The sequence below is a fragment of the Sciurus vulgaris genome (genome assembly GCF_902686455.1).
Source record: "Sciurus vulgaris genome assembly, chromosome: 9".
NCBI lineage: Eukaryota > Metazoa > Chordata > Mammalia > Rodentia > Sciuridae > Sciurus > Sciurus vulgaris.
In genome coordinates, this window is record NC_136469.1 from 128,867,038 (window position 1) to 128,889,501 (window position 22,464).

General features: G+C 40.4%; 1 protein-coding gene across 1 annotated transcript in view; it reads right to left on the bottom strand.

The window, feature by feature from the left end:
• Positions 1–886: 886 nt before the first annotated feature.
• Positions 887–22,464, bottom strand: part of LOC306670183 (cytosolic beta-glucosidase) — a 109,661-nt gene continuing 88,083 nt past the window's right edge. The window contains exon 5 of the mRNA XM_079154792.1: positions 887–1,517. Within this exon, the coding sequence (XP_079010918.1) occupies positions 1,315–1,517 (203 nt within the window). The 3' untranslated portion in view covers positions 887–1,314. The remainder of the gene's footprint in view (positions 1,518–22,464) is intronic.

The window sequence follows — 22,464 nt, forward strand, 5'->3', positions numbered from 1 at the left end:
AGAGCACAGAAATCACCTCCTCACAACCACCTGGGTCATCAACTGTACACCTTGTTTGCTTTCTTTTTCTATCTTTGAAAAATGCAAAGAAGTCTCCCATGGCACCCCAAGCTCTTGGTGTGCTGGGCAAGGGCTGGTGGCAAGGCAGTGCCTGAGCTGGCTAACAAGCACGGACGCTATTTGAGAAAAATGCACATCCACACTACTGCAGAGCCAGTCTGCAAAATGGGATGATGATACCTCTTCAATGCAATTCATGGATGTTTGCTAAATGCTACTGGCAAATGGGTGTCAGGGACCAAACTCCCCATACATGAAAGGTGCTAGAGAGGAGAAATGGAGTCCAGAGCAATCCCCACATCCACTACTGACCCCTCCTGAGGAAACTCAGTCCAATCTCCAGCTTCCTCCAGTCCCGTGTGCATCTCAGAAATTTCAACTACCAAGGTAAGAAGTCCCCACTCCAACTTCACATCCACTGTTCTGGGGACTCGATTCATGTGCTTATTTTACAAGGTTCTAAAATCTAAGAGAAACCTTCAAAAGTAGAGACCCTGCTCTGCTCATTACCTTGCTTTTAATTTGCTGCCACTCTGAAATTGGATCTGCTTTTTGCTGAAAATCAGCACTCAAAAGATTGTTTCTACCACTCAATATCTAAATCATTGTATTATTTTATTGTTTTCCAAAAGTTCATTAGGTAGCAGAAAGATGTATTTGTCTAAGCATAGACAAACTAAGTGCCAGACATATCAATAATACATTTTATTAAATAGATTGTCAATTAATTCCTTTGTGAAAAAAGAATGCATGACTACATAACATGATTTTTAACTTTTATTTTTTTAATTCTAAATTAAATAGTGACAAAATTATAGAGCTCTCACAAAATGGATGGACTAAGCAAAAAGTAGCAATGTAACCAGAATATGTAAGCTGGTAAAAAGTATCCTTGTGATTAGCTTGTCATTACAATTGCAAATCATCAGAATATTATTTTTATAAACTTTGCATCATTATTTCCTAGAAAAATTTCTAAGGATTTAAATTGAAGTTTCCAAATATATCTGATTTTTTAATGTAAAAATCAATTTCAGTGGTTTTCTATTTTACTTTTTTAAAACCCTCATTAATCAATATACAAATAGAGGCTGTCATCAAATACATTCCCAAGCATTACAAATTCAGACTTCATAATCACAGATCAGTGGGTACACAGGCAACCCGAGGTCATCTGAGAGGTCATCACCGAAGCAGATTTCCTTTCCAGAAGCATAAGTGTCCTATCCAGGGGACACTGCCCAGCCACCATCTCTATGGAGGCCCCTCCAAGCCATTGCTTCGGATGACCTTGGCATACTCCTTGGCTGATGTGTAAGGGACTCGAGGTCTAGCTGGGTCTTCAAAATCAACATGAAAAAGACCAAACCGTAAGTTGTATCCATCACACCATTCAAAGTTATCCAGAAGAGACCAGGCACAATACACTTGAAGATTGACTTTATCAACATGGATAGCTGAAATTTTGAAAAAAGAAAAATTACCATTTCTTGATAAGTTTTGAGAACACAGGCAAAATCACTAATGAGTACTCTGGGTCTTCTTCTCCTGGTCTGCTGGGGATCTCAATGGGAATAAGAATAAGAAAACCTGCTCTCACCTCTTTATCCACAAAAAATGGCACATGAAGTAATGCATATGTTAATTAGCCAGATATAGCCATTCCACTGTGTGTGAATGTATGTCTGTATTTACATACATACATATATACACACATATGTATTTGTATATATAAATTATATATATACACACACATAGATATGCACACATACACATATATAGTATCAAAGCATTATGTTGTACACTGAAAAATATACAACTTTAATTTGTCAACTTAAAAAATAATCCCCTTTTCCAGTTTTCAGGTTGAACCAAACAGGGTTTCATTCAAGAAGTTAAAATTACATATTATTTTAATTATGTAACCATTTATTCATTTTAACATTTGTTTTATTCGTTTATTTACTCAGTGCACTTATTTAATACCTATGACATTTCTGGCACACACACACACACACACACACTCTCTCCTCTCTCTCTTTCTCTCTCTCACACACATACACACACTCACACACACACACATACACACACACACACACACACACACACTTCTTCCCTGGTACCTAGGAGAGTATTCAGTAAAGACACTACCCAGCATCTCAGTATAGCCTCCAATAGCTCAGAAAATCCATTGGTGAGTTGGAAGAAGTAGCAGCAACATGCCTGAGGGAGTCCCAGACCTCACCTTCTATCCCCATGACCAAGCTATGTCTTACAATTTTGGAAACAGAACCACCAAAATGAAAAGGGTCCGCACACAGCTCTAGCTATGCCTGTCTCCTTGACTATGTATAAAACTGCTCTGGCTCCTGTCTCAGTCCAGTGCGGTTACTGCAACCCAATACCATAGTCTGGGTGACTTATAAACAACAAATTTATTTATCACAGTTCAGAAGGCTGGGAAGTCCTGAATCAGGGTGGTAGCAGATTTTGTCTTTTGGTTTATCGATGACTGCTTTTGTCCTCACATGGTAGAAGGAGCAAGGGAACTGCTTCATGGTTCTTCTGATATGGTCACTGATCTCATCCATGATGATTCTGTCCTCATAATAGAATCACCTCCAAAGTCCCTCTCCTAATGCCATCTCACTGTGAACGAGGATATCAATAGGAACCTAGAAAGATGGAACTTCCATTCTACAGTATATGGAGTCATGTTTAATCCCTTTAATAACAACAACAAAATCTCCCCCACTGTGTATATTCATAAACATGATGTTCCACATAATGTCATTTGTGAATTTTTTAAGCATATCCATGTATTCCACATCAGTGTGGAGAATTCTCTAAATAATTTTACAATGATTTCCATTGTTTTAGTCAAGAAATTGAGTTCACTTTTTATTAGTATTTTAAGTTTAGTAAAACTCAGAGGTTGTGTGAGTCTTTGCATGGAACATTTTCTTTTTTAAAACCATAATAAGTAAACTCAATCAATGCAACACACTAATATCCATTTCTCGGTGTAGAAATTTAAATGAAAGGCAGGTTGGTTTCACAAGATGGCCCTATTCCAAAATAAGCTGAATGAAAATGAACATTCATGTAATAAATCAGATTTTAATTGTACTGGGGACTGATTTCAACCAAAGTGACTCATCTAGCTAAACTTTCAACAAAGCAAGATCCATTCTTCAATTTTTCTTTTGGTATCAATTTGCATTTTTCCGGTATCCTAAAAACACTGCACCCATATTCTAGCAAGCGTGCATTGGTCTCCATATCTTAGGATTTTTGTTTTTTTGACTGAGGATATTATATATAAACAAAAAGTCCCTGGCAGGTTGGTTGACACATAACCCCTCCACATTTGTGCATGGTGCTTTTTGCTTAGAGAGGACCTTATAAATGCCCTAAGTGGAGGAATTGAGTTGAGTTGGATTGACTCTTTTTAAATAAAGTACTGCTGGAACAAAAAAGGAAAATTTAGCATTCATGCACATGAAGTTTTACAGGAACAAAATTATTTACTAGCTATTTCTTCTTCTATCTATTGTCATGTGCATGTGTGTCTCCTCCCTTCTCTGTTCATTATCTGGAAAATACCATTTTATTTAACAATTTACTTTTAGAGACCTACTTTAAGGACAGAATGACATCTTCCTAAGTACCAAAACAGCCAAATACCGGGCTAGAAAACAATAATCCACTTGGCTTTGTAATTCAACCTGGGGATACTTGAGAATCTGCATATTTTCTTCCTCATATGCAGAACTACTACCCAAGGAGAAAGCCCACCAGGTATACAGCCAGGCAGCTCCTGGAAACACACAGTTCCACTGATCACGCATAAAAGGAGTGATTCATGTGCGAAACCAAGGGATAAAAATGAGGCCCTGCCTGCTTGGAAGGGAACAAAAAGGAAATCTTGACAATTTCATTGTTAACTGCCAGGAGTTCAACAGCAAGCTCTAAACTGCCCGAGTGACACTGGTAGATGTCTCTGCGCTTTCGCTGCAGGAACATCCGAGTGGAGAATTACCTAGTTAGGGCTGAGAAACTAGCCTGCTGGAATCCTCACCACACTACCGCTGGGAAAAATGACAAAACCACCCTGGAACCTGCACGCTTCTCCTCCTCCAATCTCCTCGGGAATGTAGAGAGACCATCATCACATTTCTAGCCACCATGATTTATGAGGTCCCAAATCTTGGCAGGGAAAAACACTTCTGTGAGTTTGCTTTCTTTCTTTAGCTTGGGTTGGGAGCAAACCCAATGAGGACCGACAGAACTTTGGAGCACAGCACGCGAGGATAAAAAACGCACTTATCTTCAAGTAGAGTGTGGTGTGAACTGGAGGCTGTGCAAAGGGCCTCACAGCCAGCAGGATGCATAGATGCGAGGAGAAAAATCACTCAGTCTAGCCTCAGTCGGCCTGTTCTCATGATAAGAATCCCATGCTAATGTTGTGTTCTACACAGGCACACACGCAGACACACGTGTGCACAAACACACCCAGGTGCACGAGCACACGCTGCCCAGAATTAGCCAAACTGAAAAGGTTGAGGGCTTAACCATAAGACTACGCTCACACTTCTGCAAGTCCAAGAGGCTCCCCAAATCACCCTCGGTTTTCGTAACTTGCTGGATGCACTCATGGAACTCACTGAAAACTGATATTCTCGTGGTTATGATTGTTACAGGAGAAGGTAGAGATGAACATCAGCTAAAAAAAAAGAAAAATAGATTCCTGATACAGAGTCTGAGGGATTCTAAACAAAGCTTTCATTATTCTCTCCCTAGGAGTCAGAACACATTCTGTCCTGGTGCTGACATGGGGCAATTCAAATAAAGCGTTGCCAACAAGGGAAGCACACCGGCGCTCCATTGTCCAGAGTTTTTATCAGAGACACCATTACATGGACATGATTGATTGATGGACTGATTGATTGATTGCTATGTGGATGAACTTGGTTTCCTGGTGAGCTGGTGACCCAAAGACCCAAATCACATGGTTGATCTTGTGGGTGTGGCTATCTCCATCCTAAACACATTCCTGCTAATTACAGCATGCATTACCTCCTAGAAACTGGGAGCAAGGGCCAAACAACTCACAGGGGAAAATCAAATTCTTTACTACATACATGCATGCCACTCAAACACACACACACCTAATTTAGAAATTCATTATTCATGGTAGTCGAGGAATCTTCTCAAGTTACTGGTTTATGAAATGCCATAATTATGCCTGTGTTCACTAAATTACAAATGTCTAGAAATTGGGAACTTGGGGTCAATGGGTTTATTGCTCACAATTTATTAAGAGGTAGACCACAGGATTTTCTAGGATGCTGTAGGACATCCACAAATGTGCCAAGACAATGAAGCCATCAGACAAAGTATTGATCCACAGACACGAACCCGTGACCAGATAAGAGGAGAGGCTCAGCATGGTGCAAAAGGCAGCCTCACAGCAATATGAGAAAAATGTGAGTAATAAAGCCCCAGGAACATGCAGGAAGAAAAGCATGGACTTCCAGACTTCCGTGTCCAGGTAATGGCAAGCTACGTTATTTAAACAAGACTTCCTAATGAAAACAAACAAAACACACCAGATGAAATATTTTCAATAAATCTCAAACCAATGGAAAGCTAACAGTTGAGCAGGTACCGTCGGGTCAAGTCTCAGAAGTGAAAAATGAGATTGATAGACATGGAAGCTACTTTTGCCTGATGGAATTTTCCAGTCCTCAGAAATCTGAACTGTTTTTGTTCTTCTGAGGTGAGGATACATGTCCAAACCCAGAAGCACACCAGGTGGGAAGTCTAGAATGAAATTCCATATTCAGAAATATAAAACCCTGAAGGAATGAGCCCTCAGGGTAGGTGAGAGTGGTCCAGGGGAAGCTTGTCATTGGGATATATCAAGTCAGCAAACATCTATTGTGAATCTTGGATGGACTGGAACCCAGACCAGTAGTACTCCAAGTGCCTGGTATATGCACATCCAAATTTGTTTTGAATGGCAGTATCTATATTCCGAAATTTCTAATTGTTATTAAGATTATTTTAAAATATAATCACTGTACATAATCAAATATAACCAGGCAAATGTAGAAAATGATCAAAAAAAGGAAATTAATGGAAACAGAAATAAACTCACAAAATTCTCAGTTATGAGAATGCCATTCAGACTATACAATAACTAAGTCCATTGTGCTTAATGCATAGATACCCATTTTAAACATCTTCAGAGTTTAAGAATCCATAAAACTGAAAGGGTAGCTGGGATTGTGGCTTAGTGGTAGAGCACTCGCCTTGCACTTGTGAGGCATTGGGTTTAATTCTCAGCACCGCATAAAGTTTTAAAAATAAAATAAAGGTATTATGTCCATCTGCAACTAAAATACACATATGTATACATATACACATACACACACATATATATACACACACACGTGTGTGTATTGAAGGGGCATTGAAGGGTTACCTTGGAAAGGTAACCTCTGCAGGCTCAAGTTCAATGCCAGATACACCAGTTCCTAGCTGAAAGGAGCGTCTCACTTCTCATGCTCACAATAGACATTGATATTTACTAGGACTGCTGTCAAGATTGAATGGGATAGCACAGACCCCAGCACAATACCCAAAGCATGCTGGGTTTCTGTAGCTTTCCTCATCTTGCCACACCTTAGGAAAATGTGGACTCCAAGGTAAAAATGTAAGAAGAGGGATAGAGACCAGGAATGTACGAGGACAGAAGAAAGACCAGTGAAGACACAGCTGGAAAGTAACGATCTGTCATCCAAAGAGAGAGACGTCAGGAGGACCCGAATTGGTGGTCACCTGGATCTTGGATTTGCTGCTTCTAGAACTGTGGGAAAATAGATTTCTGTTGTTTGAATCACCTGGTGTGTGACATTTTGTTATGGCAACCTCATCAAACTAGCACAGGCTGGTGCCTGAGAACTTATTTTAGTCAAATATCTGAGTGATGTTTATACCTAATCAAGTGTCCAACTCATAGGCCCAGAAAATACTTTGGCAGTCCACTGTGGTTTTTAAATATAGTTTCTATACACAGAGGCATCTCTTTTGAGATTTTTGCGTGTTGGAGAATGTCTCCAACTCCTCTTCCTAAGAGTTCTAGCTAGAGAAGCCCTGTGCTAAGAGACACAGCTATATCTAAGCCAGGCCATACTACCTTTCAGAAATAGATCAGCATGAAAAGAATATGAAAATATTGGATGCTTAAAAGTCCCGCCTGAAATTCCTTTTCAGTCCTCTGCTCTGTTGAAGGCTGATTTTATTGCCATTGATCAGAAGAAATTCTCTCAGTTCATCTTGTGAGGTGGGTTAAATGGAGGCCCCCAAAGGATTTGTCCATCCAAAACCTGTGAACATGACCTTATTTGAAAAAGGATCTCTGCAAATGTAATTTGTTTAAGGATCTCAAGTGACCACCCTGGATAATGGTGAGCCCTAAATTTAACGACGACTGTGCTTGTAAGAGAAAGGAAAGGAGAGAAGAGACATCAGGAAGAAGACTCTGAAGACACAAGCAGAGATTCAAGAAAACACCAAGGATGGCCAGCAAGCACCAGGAGCCAAATGAGAGACACAGAGCAAAATTTCTCCCATAGCTTCCCAAAAGGCCCAGTCCTGCTGTCACTTTAATTTTGGATTTCTGTCCTCCATGACTGTGAGAGAATATATTTCTGTGGTTTAAAGTCACCAGGTTTGTGGTAATTTGTTACAGCAGTCACAGAAAACTGATGCCCCATGTTCTTTTAGAGCAGTTGCCCACTGAGCTCTAGTTGGCAGACCCTCACCGGGAGCTTAAGAGAATTTCCAACCAAGTCTGTCAAAGCCAATGAGAGAAAGCCTTCTGGGGACACAGCTCAAAGATGATTCTCTAGCAATTGCCCCCCACACTAACTTTGAAAATGAGTTTCTGAGTTTGGTTGAGAAGCACCAGGGTCTTTACAATTACGAAGTGTCTTCAGCTGGATAACTGTTCCTGTAAGAGAACTGACACACTGGCTGCTTTCCCTCCCTTGGAAAAAAATAAAATAAAACAACATCAGGAAGATCTAAACATAGAATATGCACAATAAGCCCCCACACATACTTCCAGCTGAATAGCAGTAGCTGGGCAGCATCTGTGAAAATGTGCAAATAGTCCCAATACAGGAGGCCCCACCTGCAGATGTACACTCTCGGTAGCAAAAGCTATGACTCTCTGAAAAGAGAGGCTTCGAATACCAAAAGCTAATTTCTAAATATTTTATAGGAAAATGCCAATTAACCAGAAATGAGCTGCATAGTTTTCTTAATTAACTGTATTATTCCTACTCCTTATATTACACTTTGGGGAGAAAACTGCAAATAGCAAGGAGTTGAAGGCATTATATAAAATATCTAAATTGTAAAGCTGATCTGAGAATAGGTACCTGTCCATGTTATCTCCTATAATTTTTCCATCTATACTGCTTGTACAGTCATTTCCGCTCCAGTAAAAAAGTTTATGAGAACCAAAGTTTTTCCCATCCAGGGAACTTCTTTCTGGTCAAAAAGGCTGCCTTCCTTCCTCCCTTCCCTCCTTTTCTTCCTTCCTTTCTCTCTGGGACTTATTTTCCTTTTCTGTAAAATGAGGGTAACAGTGTCTTCTTGTGGGAGTATAGTGAGCTTTAAATAACTAGGTAGATATCAAGCTCTATGAACAATGCTTAATTCTTAATGAATACTTAACACACACTACTTCATGGCTGCCATTCTTGGAGTCTGGGAGGGTAATGAATGAAGCGTTTTTTCTCTTTCTCCCATCTGGTTTCAAACACCCTTCAGAGGGTGCAGAGTCAACTTTGAGCACCAGTGCTCAGAACCAGAGGAACCAGGACGTCCAGGAAAGTGCAGCCTCCTGGACAGGGCTATGCTCTGTGGTGTGGTCAGTTGTGGGTCATGAAAAATAACCAATAGAAAAGTGGCACTTAGGGTGATGCTTCCAGGTGTACCAGGGTTGCTGAAGCTCCCCCGCTGCCATGTGCTGGGATGGGGACGCTGTCACTCAATTTTCCCAGTACCCTGTGGTAACACCTATTCCGTCTTTATTAAATAAATACATGTCATGCTAGCAATTGGAAATATAAAGGTGAACAAAGTTTTACAAAAGTCCTCTTTCATTGCAATTATAGGTTATGTGAGGGCATATCTTAATCACATTGTCACACTGTGAGCTTTTAATTACAGTCTGCAAAAAGCAGAATGAAAAGGAAGAAGAAGGAACCATGAGAAACAATAGGTTAGCTAACACATATTGAAAATGTGGATACCATTTCAAGGGTTTCATGTATGCATCAAATCTTTCAATCTTTACCATCAACCTATAAGATAGACAGATACTGTCATGGTCCCCATTTCAGAAATAGAGAATTGATGCCCCGAAAGATTAGATAACCTTGGTAAAGTTCCTGCAGCAACTGAGAAGGAGGGTTGAGATAGAAACCTAGCAGATCAACAGCAGAGGCTGCAGACCAAGTCACAGCATCATACTGAGTCTTGCTTGCACTCTGTGGTAGATCTGTCTTCATCAGCAGGGTGGGACCAAAAGAGAGTGGAGCAATTTTCTGCAGTGAAATAGAACCCACAGCCCAAGGATGAGTTAGAGTTACCTAACCCTATCAGCCAAGGTTCTTTCTCAATTTTAACAGCAGCTGACTTGGCCAATGAAGCACTAAAAAGGTTGGGTAGAAGAAATAGGCTCCAATGAAGCTTTCAGGACCAATGTTCAAAGTCAACCACAAGTCTGGTTGGTTGGAGAAACTGCTTCAACTCTAAAGGTCTAATGAGAACCAAATCCCATATTTTTAGTTGCTGCCAAAGTCTAACTTTCCTGCCACCCCAGTAGCCATCAGCGTTCTGGTGGCTTCTGCATCAAAAACTAGACCATAGCAATCATTGTCATTCCCAGTCACCATGCCTAAATGACTCTGCTGCCATCCTCACTAGAATAAGAAGTTCTGCCTCATCCCAGATCTTCACCTTTGAATGAAATTCTCACATGGAATGAGGCTGACTGGTGGACCACATGTCTGCACCCTCACTCCAAGAAACCAGAAATCTCATCCTCTCCCTTGGAGAGACAAAACTTGTATGAAACAAGCACATTGGGTATGTGCTGGGAAGCCCAGGGAACTTGACAGATGTCCACTATACTAGAAGAAGAACTAGAGTGATCCAAGAAGAATAATGGCATGTGTGAAAACTCAGCTATATGAAATGTTCACAGCACATGCAAGGAACTTAACACAAGAAAATAGATAATAAAGAATGATGGGGAAGGTCCCAGGCAACACTCAGACAGAGATGTAGGTCCTGATAAAGGTTTTAAGGACCAATGGAAAATCCTTGAAGGATTTTAAGGGAGGGAGTGACTTTAACTAATTTGCATTTTTTAAAGATTCTGATATTTGTGAAGATACATCTGAGTTCAGCAAGAATGGAATTGGAGAGAACACTTAGGAGTGACTGCAGTCAATCAAGAGGAGATGATGGGAGGGGAGTCTGGAGTGGGATAAGAAGATGGAGAGAGCCAGACACGTGCAAAATACACTCAGACAAAACCAGCAATTCACTGGGCTATCCAGGATGAAGGAAATAAGAAAGCAAAGTGAGCATAATTTCATTGATAATGTTTTCAATCTCTGAATTAGGGGATACTGGATATAGACAAGCTTAAGAGGAGAGGCAGGGAACATAATGGATTAAGCTTGGTTGTGATAATTTTAGGATGCTATTTTGACCTCCAAATGGAGAGTTAAACAACTCTCCATTGGTAGTAGTAGTTGGATAGACAGAAAAGGGGCTTGAGGTAGAATTTGAGATAGGGATATAATGTTGGAGAAATGACCCAGAGATGTTAGTCAAAATCATGGTTTTTGAATGAAGAAATAGAAAACAAAACTTTGGTGCACATCTTATAGCATTCTAATATTTAAAGGTAATGTGGGAAGGGAGATTGAGAAAGAAGGACAGAAATGTCCCATGTTTTGACATGATAAAGTGACAGGGTACACTTTCTATGGGTATAGCTTTAAAAAGTCACACAACTAGAAGGGACAATTTGGGAATGAAACCTAAGGCTATCTGACTACAAAGCCCATGATTTTTTCATCAGTATAACATGGAAAGTTTGCAAGTCTAGACACAAGGATCATAAGTGGCATGCAGAATCAAAGTCACCATGGGAAGCACTGTGCCAGACCATGTGGACAACATGAAGGGACGGACATGGGAGAAGCACCTGGAACATAAGTCTTCTAAGAATAAAAATCGAAGTTAGATGCTTAAGACCCTGTATAGTCAAATCCCTGCTTCACCCTCTACATCTTCCTGTCCTTTCCTGGCCATTTTCCAGGCACACTGGCATCCTATTTCTTCTTAAAGCCTTTATACTAACATTTCCACCTGTCCAGATTGTTCCTCTAGATCTTTACCTAATGGAACTTTGTGCTATTTAGGTCTTAGTTCAAATTCACCCCTATAAGAGGTCTTTTCTGAAGCCCAATTAAAATCCTAGTCCCAAACACCTCATTCTCTCTCATATCATCCTATACTACTGCTTTGTGATCATTATTATTAAATGAAAATGTATTGTGCATATGTTTATTCATTTATTTATTTCTTGTTCATCTCCTCTGGAAGAATGAAAGTCTCATGAGAAAAATACTCCTTGTGTGTCCTTTCAATATGCCCCACCTGAAGAAGGGTACCTAGAACAGGGTAGATGCCAAATAAGGACTTGTTTGAAGTCATGATGGAGAAAGGAAGGTAAAAAGACATGGAGGACAAGAAGAGGGAAAGGAAGATAAAAAGTGAAGGAGGAAAGGAAGGAGAATCGGCTTAATACATTCTTAATGAAACTCTGGTATCACTGTTCTTGTATTGGTCTTAGAATCATATCTCCAGGATGAACAATGAGGAATTCAATAGCCATTGATTCCCCACACCTAAGCATGTCAGAGTGCTCCAAGCTGACCTTGTTTTCCGTATCACTCAGCCCGATTCGAGACCCAACCCGGATATTCCAGCATTCTACCCACATGGACCAGAGTCCCTCTCACTTCCCACTGGCCTCCCACTTTCTGACATTACCCAAAGCTTTCCCCACTGCCTGTGACTGCTACCAGATTTTTGCCTCCGATTCCCTGTGTTTCTCAAAGAACCCCTGTGTGGCCCTTGGCTGCATTTCTGGGCAGCACTTCTGCTAACTTGGGAAGTTCTAGATGCTCAGGAATGACTCCATTGCTCTCCCCTGGAGCACAGCATTAAACTTGAAGAACAACTCCATGGTCTCTGGAGTACCTTAGGGCACCATATAGATGCTCCGAGAGAAAACACCTTTCATCATACACTCTTTTCCCTAGCCCAAACAACGCATTTTGGCATAGACATCTTTTTTTAGTCCATAAGAATATTGATCTACTTGCATAGAGAAAGATCTTGTCTCTGCCAACTATGAGCACAAAAGAGCAGCTCTTAAAAAAAAAAAAAAACAGTCAATATTTCTTTACTCATATGAAAGGCTAATTTCTAGGATCTATAGGTTTAGAAACAAAAATATAGCTACCTCAGCAAATAGAAAGAAAGAAAGAAAGAAAGAGAGAGAGAGAGAGAGAGAGAGAAAGAAAGAAAGAAAGAAAGAAAGAAAGAAAGAAAAAGAAAGAAAGAAAGAAAACACTAAAAGTGGGGACCAAAGAAAAATATGTAGTTTTACTCTGAAACTGATTTAGGGCTTTCAAATTGTAGTTCAACAAAGTGTAAACTGAAAAAAAAAAAAATAATGAATCTTAACACTCCTTACTTAAATTTATCTTTCATTCTCCTCTTACATTTATAAATACTTGATTAAAGGTTTACTACTATATATGTTATTATTTTAGGTGAGCGATTCTTATATAGGGAAAAAAATATTTAATCTTTGCTCTTAAGCTGCAAATAGGCAATAAGAGCAAAGAACACAAACAGGTTTCCCTACAGTGCTCATTCACTCAGTACCCCTAACTTCCTCTATGTAACCTGTGTGAGCCAGGAGACTCTTTTTTTTTTTTTAATATTTTTAGTTGTAGATGGACACAGTGCCTTTATTTATTCATGTGGTGCTGAGAATCCAATCCAGTGCTTCACACATGCTAAGGAAGCACTCTACCACTAAGCTACAACCCCAGCCTGAAACATGTAACTCTTTTTCCAAAGTCTGTCTTCTCCTTTTGTTAGTCAGCTTTTCATCCATGTGACCAAAATACCTGACATGAACAACTTAGCAGAAAGGTTCATTTTGGTTCACAGTTCCACAGAATTCATTCCATAGACTGCTGGCTATATAGCTTTGGGCCTGAGCAGAGGCAGAACATCATGGTGAGAGGACGTGGTGGAAGAAAACTTCTCAGAGAGACCAGAAGAGTCCTCAAGAGCCTGCCCTCTGTGACCTACTTCCTTTAACAATGTCCCATCTGCCTGGAGTTTCCACCACATTCAAGGAGTTCATTCAACTTATTAATCCATCAAATGGATTAATCCACTGGTAAGATCTAAGCTCTCATGATCGAATCATTTTCTAAAAGCCCCACCTCTGGACATTGGAACCAAGCCTTCAACTCATGAGACTCTGGGGGATAATTCGAATCCAAACTACAACAGATCTCCAGGAAGGCAGGAATCACGTGGACCCTTCACTCCCAAGTCTTAGCCCAGTGGTTGATGAAGGACAGGTGCTCAATAGATATTGCTTAAACAAATGAATAACTACACATAGACATACTATGATATTAAACATACTGCCAGCCACATAAGAGTAGAGAAAAAGCAATTCCTCAGCAGCAAGATTACTTCTGTTTACCAAGATGTCAAATTCAACTTCAGGTTCAACTTTTACAAATAAACAAGAAAGCATATGGGACTTACTTTTCTTCCAATTGGATCAACCCCCTGCACAGTGCCCATTCTGTATGTTAGGGATGGGACCACTTTGTTGTGTTCCATTGACCCCAGGGCCAAGGCACTTGTCAGTTAGTGATTTCCTATACATATGCAATAAGTGCTGAATAAATTTTATTAAATGCCCCTTAAAAAGCAGAGGCATCAATGCCACCTTCCAGTAATGACAAAGGAGAGCAAGTGTTAGCATCTTTCTCCCCACACTGACACCACAAATTCTCTTCAGATGCTTGCGTACAGCAGCCCCTGTAATTACCGAGAGTTGAGAGATAAAGTAAGTGAGAGTTAAGAAGAAAGAACAGTGACACCTCTTTAAAATGCTACAGTGTAAATTTTCATATTGCTGGCACCAAGTTCAAGCCCAGGTGGGCACACCTCACCCAGACTGCCTATCCTGGCCTAATGTACAAGTCTCGCTAGTCTGCTTTTTAAGGACAAGGAAGGACACTGCTTGGTGATATGGCCACAAGCTGTTCAGGGGAGAAACTTTGCTCAGCACATTTCAGCTCCTGAGCAAGGCTGGGATTATTTCAGAGAGCCACATAAAATAAATAATCATGCAAAAGCAGATTCGTTCTGATAGGGCTCTGACAGCTGCTCGGAGAGGTGGGTCCTTGCAAGCCCATCTTTCAACGACGAGCTGACCCAAAGATCCAAGAGAGCTCCAGACAGGACCATATGGCCAGGAATAAAAACATATTTCAAACTCTGTTTATTATGCATATCTTTCAAAGGTTCACTACTCTGGATGAAACATTGCACCTGCAAGCCTTTAATAAGCTTCCCAAGCAAGTACAATTATAAAATCGCAGGCACCTGAAGAATTTGTCTTCTCTCACACTTAGACATGCACTGCCCACCGATGACTGGTCTCATTCTTTTTAATTATATGGGTTTGCGGTATTTTGTAAGCTGCGATCAATACTTATTCAGAAAATAAAACTCCTTGTAGGCCTCGGAGTGAGGACCATGAAATACTTTCCTCCTAAACTTTGGGATTCCAATATTATTACATGCAAAACTCTCCAGTCTGCCCAAAAAGAAAGGAAGGAATTCAGTTCATGAGGCCCTGCAAAGGCATGTAAACATTTGACATGAATTTAAGCTGGACTTCATTTATCAATAATATCAGGGGCAAAGAATAGCTTTTCTTCACAAGTGAGCCCTATGAATCCAAATATTTGAGAAACACAGTTTGTTCATTATTCACTTAGAAAATATCCATTGAGCATCTATTATGTGCCAGACTCCAGGCTAAGTGTGGTCATCTAGAGATAAATAGCACAAAGTTTTTGCCCTCAGAGTTAATGGTCTCATTGGGAAGATAGGCCCAAAAGAGAATTAGTTTGGGAATATAGAGGAATGTGGGCTATAAAAGACCCTGCACCAACAATGGCTTAACCCTCTGGGAAGATAAGGAAAATTTTCCAGAGGAATAATCATTTGAACAGAAATTTCAAAAATAAATAAGAATTTGCCAGCTGGTTTTGAAAGAGAAGAAGTGCAGCATATCAAGGTTGTATCATTTGAACTGGCCTCTGTCTTCTAAGGCCTTGTGCCTTGTGATACCCTCTAAGGTCCCCAGTCCTGTTTCATCCCTGTCTCTAATTAGTTGATGCATGAACAAGGCGTGTTTAAGAGTGTTCCACAACTGGTTTGAAATGGATCTTCTTTATAGTTCCACTGGCACTAGAATCTCTCTCTTTAGGGTTCTTCTCAAACTAGCAATCTTTGTGAAGGCATTTTTTTTTTTTTTAATGTCTGTACTCAAATACAGTACACAATGGAACCTCTCAGGATGTTAGGAATGAAATTTATACAAGATGGCTTATCCTAATTATTATGCAGAATTACAGAGTGGCTGAGACTGGCCTGCTAAGATTCTGTCTTATTCCCCCTGAGCCTCTGGTTCAACATCAAAGAAGACTTTAAATTGTATCCTAGAAGCATTATATCATACTTGGCCTTCAAAATAAAGAATGTAGGACCAACAGTGATAGGTGAACTATGAAATCACATGGTAGACCTGGAGACATGCAGAAGATGACAGTACCGTTGCTCCCTGGGGGTGCCAATGCTGCCTTCAGGCACCCATGAGGATGAGCTGCTTCAACTGAGGGCTGTTGTCAGGCAAGTGCATTGAAAGGAGAAAGGGAGTGAGAAACGGAAAGGGAGGGAGGCATCGAGGGAAGGAGGAGCATCCATTTACACAATCAGAAGTATCTCCAATCTGTTTTTATCTCCGGGACCTTAACAGGCATGTATCCAGGTCATTATCCTTCAAGCTTTATCAAACTCAAGGAGAACCTCAGAGGATTACCAAAGGCGGCATCTTACGCTTCCCTTGCACATAGAAAGAACAGCTATTGTTGATTGCTGAAAGCCACATGGTTCACAACAACCCTAAAAGACTGATGCTGTTATGTCCCTTAGATAGACACAGAAAATGAAGTTCAGAGAAAGTAAATGTGCTCCAGGTGATTAAGAAAACAGGTGACAGAAAAGGGATTGAAATCCAACCATCTGCCTCCAAAGTCCACATGCTTTCCAGACCCCATCTTTCCTATTCCCTGATTAATTCCTATGAGAGTTCACAGCCCTGCTTAGGAGGTAGAATTGCCATTATTCTCTCCATTTTTCTTGTTTTTTTTCAAAGACTCTTGATCACAGCACTGTAGGTGGCTGCAGCAGATGCCCTGCACCAAATACGTGACTGGCAGTGGTATGTCCAAGTACAGTCTATTTTTTTTTTTCGACCTTATGGTCTTTCATATATCAGTTATTCTTTACAGGTTTGTGTATTAAAAGGACAAGATGTCCCTAAGAGGCAACCACAGAAAAAAGAAAGATTAGAGAATGTGCATGGGCAGTGACACCCTTGTATTTCATTGTGAACTGCAGTGCAGAGAAAACCATCAGACAAAAAGGAAATGAAATCACCAGAGTTTTAGTTTTCTCTGGCTCATGCCAGGACTCCATAAGTCTTCAAACTCCATTGTTTTGCCATATACATATTGGTTTGTTTGGATTTTAATACATCTACTCTCTTATGCACTAATTCCCTGACATCAAGGAAACTCACAGACCACCTCTCCCTCCATTTCACAGATACTCACCAAGAATAACTTTCCTAAATGAAGAATAGGGTGATATTGACTCCATTTTGGAGCTAATTAAACAGTAGAAAATCACATTTACTGAGTATTCACAGGATGCCAAACACTGTTTGAAGAGTTTTATATGCAAAATTCACTTGCTCTTTCCAACAATCCCGTAAGGTAGGTTCTATTATTGCTCCCATTTTAAAAGATGAGAAAACTGAGACACAAGGAGGCTGTGTCATTTTGCCCAAGACCATTTGCTGACAAATCTATAGTATGGTCTCCTCTTATAGAGTGGAATGGATTAGCAAACTCCAGATAATTCTCAAAGGACAACTATCTCATCTTATGGGGGTTAAGTATAATATTTATTCTTTGATTAAAACAATATGCATTGGGCTGGGGCTGGGGCTCAGTGGCAGAATGCTTGCCTCATCCATGTGAGGTGCTGGGTTAAACCCTCAGCACCACATAAAAGTAAATAAATAAAGATATTGTGTTCATCTACAACTAAAAAATATTTGAAAAGGAACAATATACATTGATTTTCTTCTAAGCTACTGGGAGTGTAGAAACAAATAGAGTGAGACCCCAATCTTTAAGGGGTTCCTCCATTATTGTCATTTGGATCTAGACTATCCCCCTAAAAAACCTAAGTATTGAAAGCACAGTCCCCAATATGGCAAGGTTAGCGGTTTAGAGGCAGTGCTTTTAAGAAATAATTTGATCATCAGTGGATTAACCTATTTGATGGAGTAATATTTGGGATGACTGGGAAGTAATTGTAGGCAGGTAGGTCATGACTGAAGGAAATAGTTCATTTGGGGCATGTCCTTGAGGACTATATTTGTCCCTGTCCCTTCCTCCTCACTGTCCCCCACTCTCCTTCCAGACTGCCACTAGATGAACAGCTTTCCTTGGCTACCCGCTTGCACCACCATGATCTGCCTCATCTCAGACCCAAAAGAATGGAAACAACCGACCGCAAATGAATCCTCTAAAACCCTGAGCCAAAAGGAATCTTTCCTCCTTTACGTCGTTCATGTCAGAAATTTTGGTTCCTGCAGTGAAAACTGAATGACACATCCATAAAGGGGTGGACACATAAAAAAGCAGCTATGATATAAAGTGATCAGAGAAAATGCTGGGTTCCCTGCAAAGATCAGCGAGGGTGTCAGGGAGAAGGAATGCCCAAGGGTGCTATACAGTATGTGATGCTGGAATCTTGAAAGGAAGGGAGAAAATAATGAAAAGGATAAAGCCAGAAAGAACAAGAGAAAATAGGGACACTGCAATAGTGAGAATTCTCAAGAGAAGACCAATGGGAGACCTATCCTTTTACCTATCCATGGCAGGTAGGATCTTAAGGAAGTGGCTTGTGACTTCAGAAGCTGGAGAATTCCAAGATCTGTGGTCAGCAAGCTGGAGATTCAGGGTAGCAAATGGTATAGGTCCAGTCTAAGTCTGAAGGCAGGAGAGGAAAGGTGAATGTCCTGCTCAAAGACAGGGAGAGAGCGAATTCTCCTTTACTCAATTTTTCCATTTATGCTTTCAATAGGCTGGATAAGGCCACCCACACTGAGCAGGAAATCTGTTTACTCAGGCTATAATTCAAATATTAATCGCATCCAGAAATATCCTCACAGATACACCCAGAATGTTTAGCCAAATATCTCAGTTGACTCACAAAATTAACCATCACAGACACATCCTGGGAGCCATGTCTAATTTGTTGTGACGCAAGGCACTGGTAAAGCAGAAGGGTAAGAGTGACCCTTAGGGATATGTAAAAAACCGTATCATGGAATGTCTTGTTTGCCATGCTAAGAAATTGAAATTTTATGCTGAAGGCAATGAGAAGCCACTAGGGAGTTTAAGTAGGAGACAGAGGAGCTTGGGTGTGTACAATGCTTCTGCCAGACTAGAGACTGGAGGTCAGGAGTTCCATTAGGAGGCTGCCGGTGCCTTGTATCAGGGAAGTTGCAATGAGATAGGAGGAGGGCCAGAAACTAGTGACATCATCCAATCTTACAGACCAGCTAGATGGGAAGAAGAACTTAAGATGAAGTCGAGTCTTAGTGCTATGCTACTTGCATTGAAAAGAAAGAGAATTCAGTGGAAAGACCAGGTTTGGAGAATCAATGTTGATAGTAAACATGAGGCTTCATAGTTGGCCTATGTTACCGACATTAATCATTTTGTTATTCCTGTAAGCTACCTTATGAGGTTGGTGTTTTCCTCATTTGAGATGCGAACACGAGTCAAAAGAGCAAGTGACTTACTCAGGATCCCAAAAGACATGGAAGGAAGAATCAGAATTTTAACTCTTTCCAAATTCCATTTTATTCCCCTTCATGATCTGATATAAATAATAGTCATGGCAAAATAATAGTGATGATGGCTTCTGTGTTGAATGACCACTATAATCTGTACACCCTTCTACAAAACTTTTTTTTATTTTATTTTTATTGTTGCTTTATAATTATACAAAATTGTGAGTTTTTTTTATATTTACATATACACATAACAATTGATCTATTTCATTGCCCAGTATTCTTTCCACTTTCTTCCTCTCCTCAATCCCCCCGATTCCCATCTTCTACTCTACTGGTCACAATTCTGAAAATCATTTTTTCCTCCTTTTTTCTCTCTAGCTTCCACAAATGAGTGAAAACATCTGACCCTTGACTTTCTGAGTTGGGCTTATTTTACTTAACACGATGTTTTCCAGTTCCATCTACTTACCAGCAAATGACATAATTTTGTTTTTCTTCATGGCTTTCCAAAACTATAGCCTATATTTGCTACATTTTCTTTACCCATTCTTTCACAGGTGGGGACTAGGCTGGTTCCATAACTTGCTTATCATGAGTTGTACTGCCATAAACATGGGCATACATAGATCACCATAGCATGCTGTCTTTAATTCTTTGGGATAAATACCAGGGAGTGGTATAACTGGGTCATATGGTGGTTCCATGTCTAGTTCCGAAGAACCTCCATTACCAATTTCCACAGTGGTTACACCAACTTACAGTCCCACCAAGTATAAATGCTTCTTTTTTCCCACATGCTCACCGGCATTTATTATTATTGCAAACCTTACTTTTGTTAACTCGTTTGACACTCACAACAGCCCCATGAGGTAGGCGCCATTGCTAGCCCCATTTAGTAGTTTCACAGAGAGGTACAGAGAGGTGCTGGCCACAAGCTGCGTCAGCTGGGACAAATAATAACTGCCTGTTGCAGCCTCCTCTGTGGGGAGGATCTAGGATCCTGGCGAACAGACCACATGGTAATCCTCGGTGACTTGGCCCGTGGGTGTGTCCCTCCCAGGCCACACTTCTCTCGGAGGCTCTGGACTGGGAAAAGCCCTGACACAGTCCCCTGGTTTAAAGCCATATGGGAAAGGTGAGAACTCTGGCCCCTCGTGGCCCCCACTTCCATGCCGACACAGAGCAGGTGTAGAACCTCCATGCTGGGTTCCTTGTGTGACTTTCTGAACGATAGAGCCAGGACTCTTCATCCAGTGTGAGTTTTAAATCGGACACCATTTTCCTGCAGCATTAGCGTGCTGGGCTGTGCAGTCCTGGATAAACAAGGCAGGTCTGACTGCCCGATGCGTCAAGCTGTGGAAACAGCCCTCCTGAGGACACCATTCACCCCAACCCCATCGGCCAATTACTCAGAGCCCGTTTAGTAAATGAGCTCATTTGGTGTGCTAATTGGAGCCCTGCGAAATACACTTGCAGTGAGGAGCTAGCTCTCTGAAACCACAGTTCCCTTCTGGAACATGGCAGGGGCAGCCATAAGGGAAAAGCCGGGCAGGGAAGTAAAGTAGGCCACAAACTCTAAGCCAGGCTGCCTGAGCTCAAATCCCAGCATGGCACTTAGCAGTTCACAGACTTCAGCAAGCTATTCAGGCCTCAGTTTCCTCATCTGTGCATTGGGGATAATAGAACATTCCCAGGACTTAGGAGTCTCAAATAAGGTAGCAATTCATCCACATCTGACATATAATTTATTTACTGCCCTACTTATTTATGTGCAACAACCCACCTTAATCCAAGAAATATAATATTAAAAGGTAGGTGGAGGGAAAATAAATTTGCTCAGATTTTATTACTCAGATCTGAATAAAAAAATTCACTCAGGCTCTTCTCCTTAAAAGTCAACTCCTTCCCCTCAAATGGCCTTAATTTTTACTTTATTATGAGTTTTTATTACTATGTAACTAAGCAACTTTTCATCTGAGCATTACATAATTATCAGGTGTAATTACCTCATCAGTTTTATTTTATTCTCCTTTATTCTCCTTGAAAACTGGTTCCATGTAACTTTATGCACTCCCAGTATCAGTCATTCAATAGAGATTTGTTCACTGATATATGTACTTGAGTAAATGTCCATCATTGCTGATGAAAATCAGCTGGACTGAGTATTGACCAGTCAACTGTACTGCCCATGAGTATTTACTTCTTTGATAGGGAATCTTAAAATCTGGAGACTGGGAAGCCCGACAGCAAGTTATTGGCATTTGGTGCCTGGTGAGGACCCTTCGGCTTCCTTCCCACTTAACACCACTGAACTGGGTCTTAAATTCCATTACATGAATTGGGGGTTGGGGAGATAGATACATTCAAACCATAACAGACCCATAGAGCAAAAAAGAATTGAGTTAAGCCGAGACAAAAAAATATACTTCTCATGAACCCCAGGTAGATTATTCTATGAGCACTTCATAACAAAGTTATGAATACTACCTAACAAAGTATCTGAATACTTTAATCTTTGTGGTCTTAACTCCATTGGGTTGGACAACAGCTAGCCTAAGAAGCAGAATACACCCCCCAAAATAAATTGAAGTTCTGCCTGAATTAACTGTAATTGTCACTGATTCTAGGCAAACCTTCATGCACATGAACACTATTCATTTAGCATTATTGAAACAAGGCTATCCCATAACCACCTCAAGGATTACACGCTAGATTATTATTGACTGAAAAATTATAGCCGTCAAGGTCAAGGTCAATATCAAAAATAATAACATTATAAAGTTATTATTATTTAACCTTTTAAAATAATAAACACAGGTTGATTTGGACAGGTTAATTCATATAAAGGCAAAACAGAAAAAGTATTACATCTTTGTTTAGTAGAATGAGGAAGCCAAACTGTGTACCTTCAGACCTGTTGCTCTAGTCAACTTAGAGAGTTAAATTATTCCTCATTATCAAGTTTCTATGGAAATATTTTTGTATTTTAAAGAAACACAAGGAAACTTTGAAATAGCATCTTTTCTTTAGTT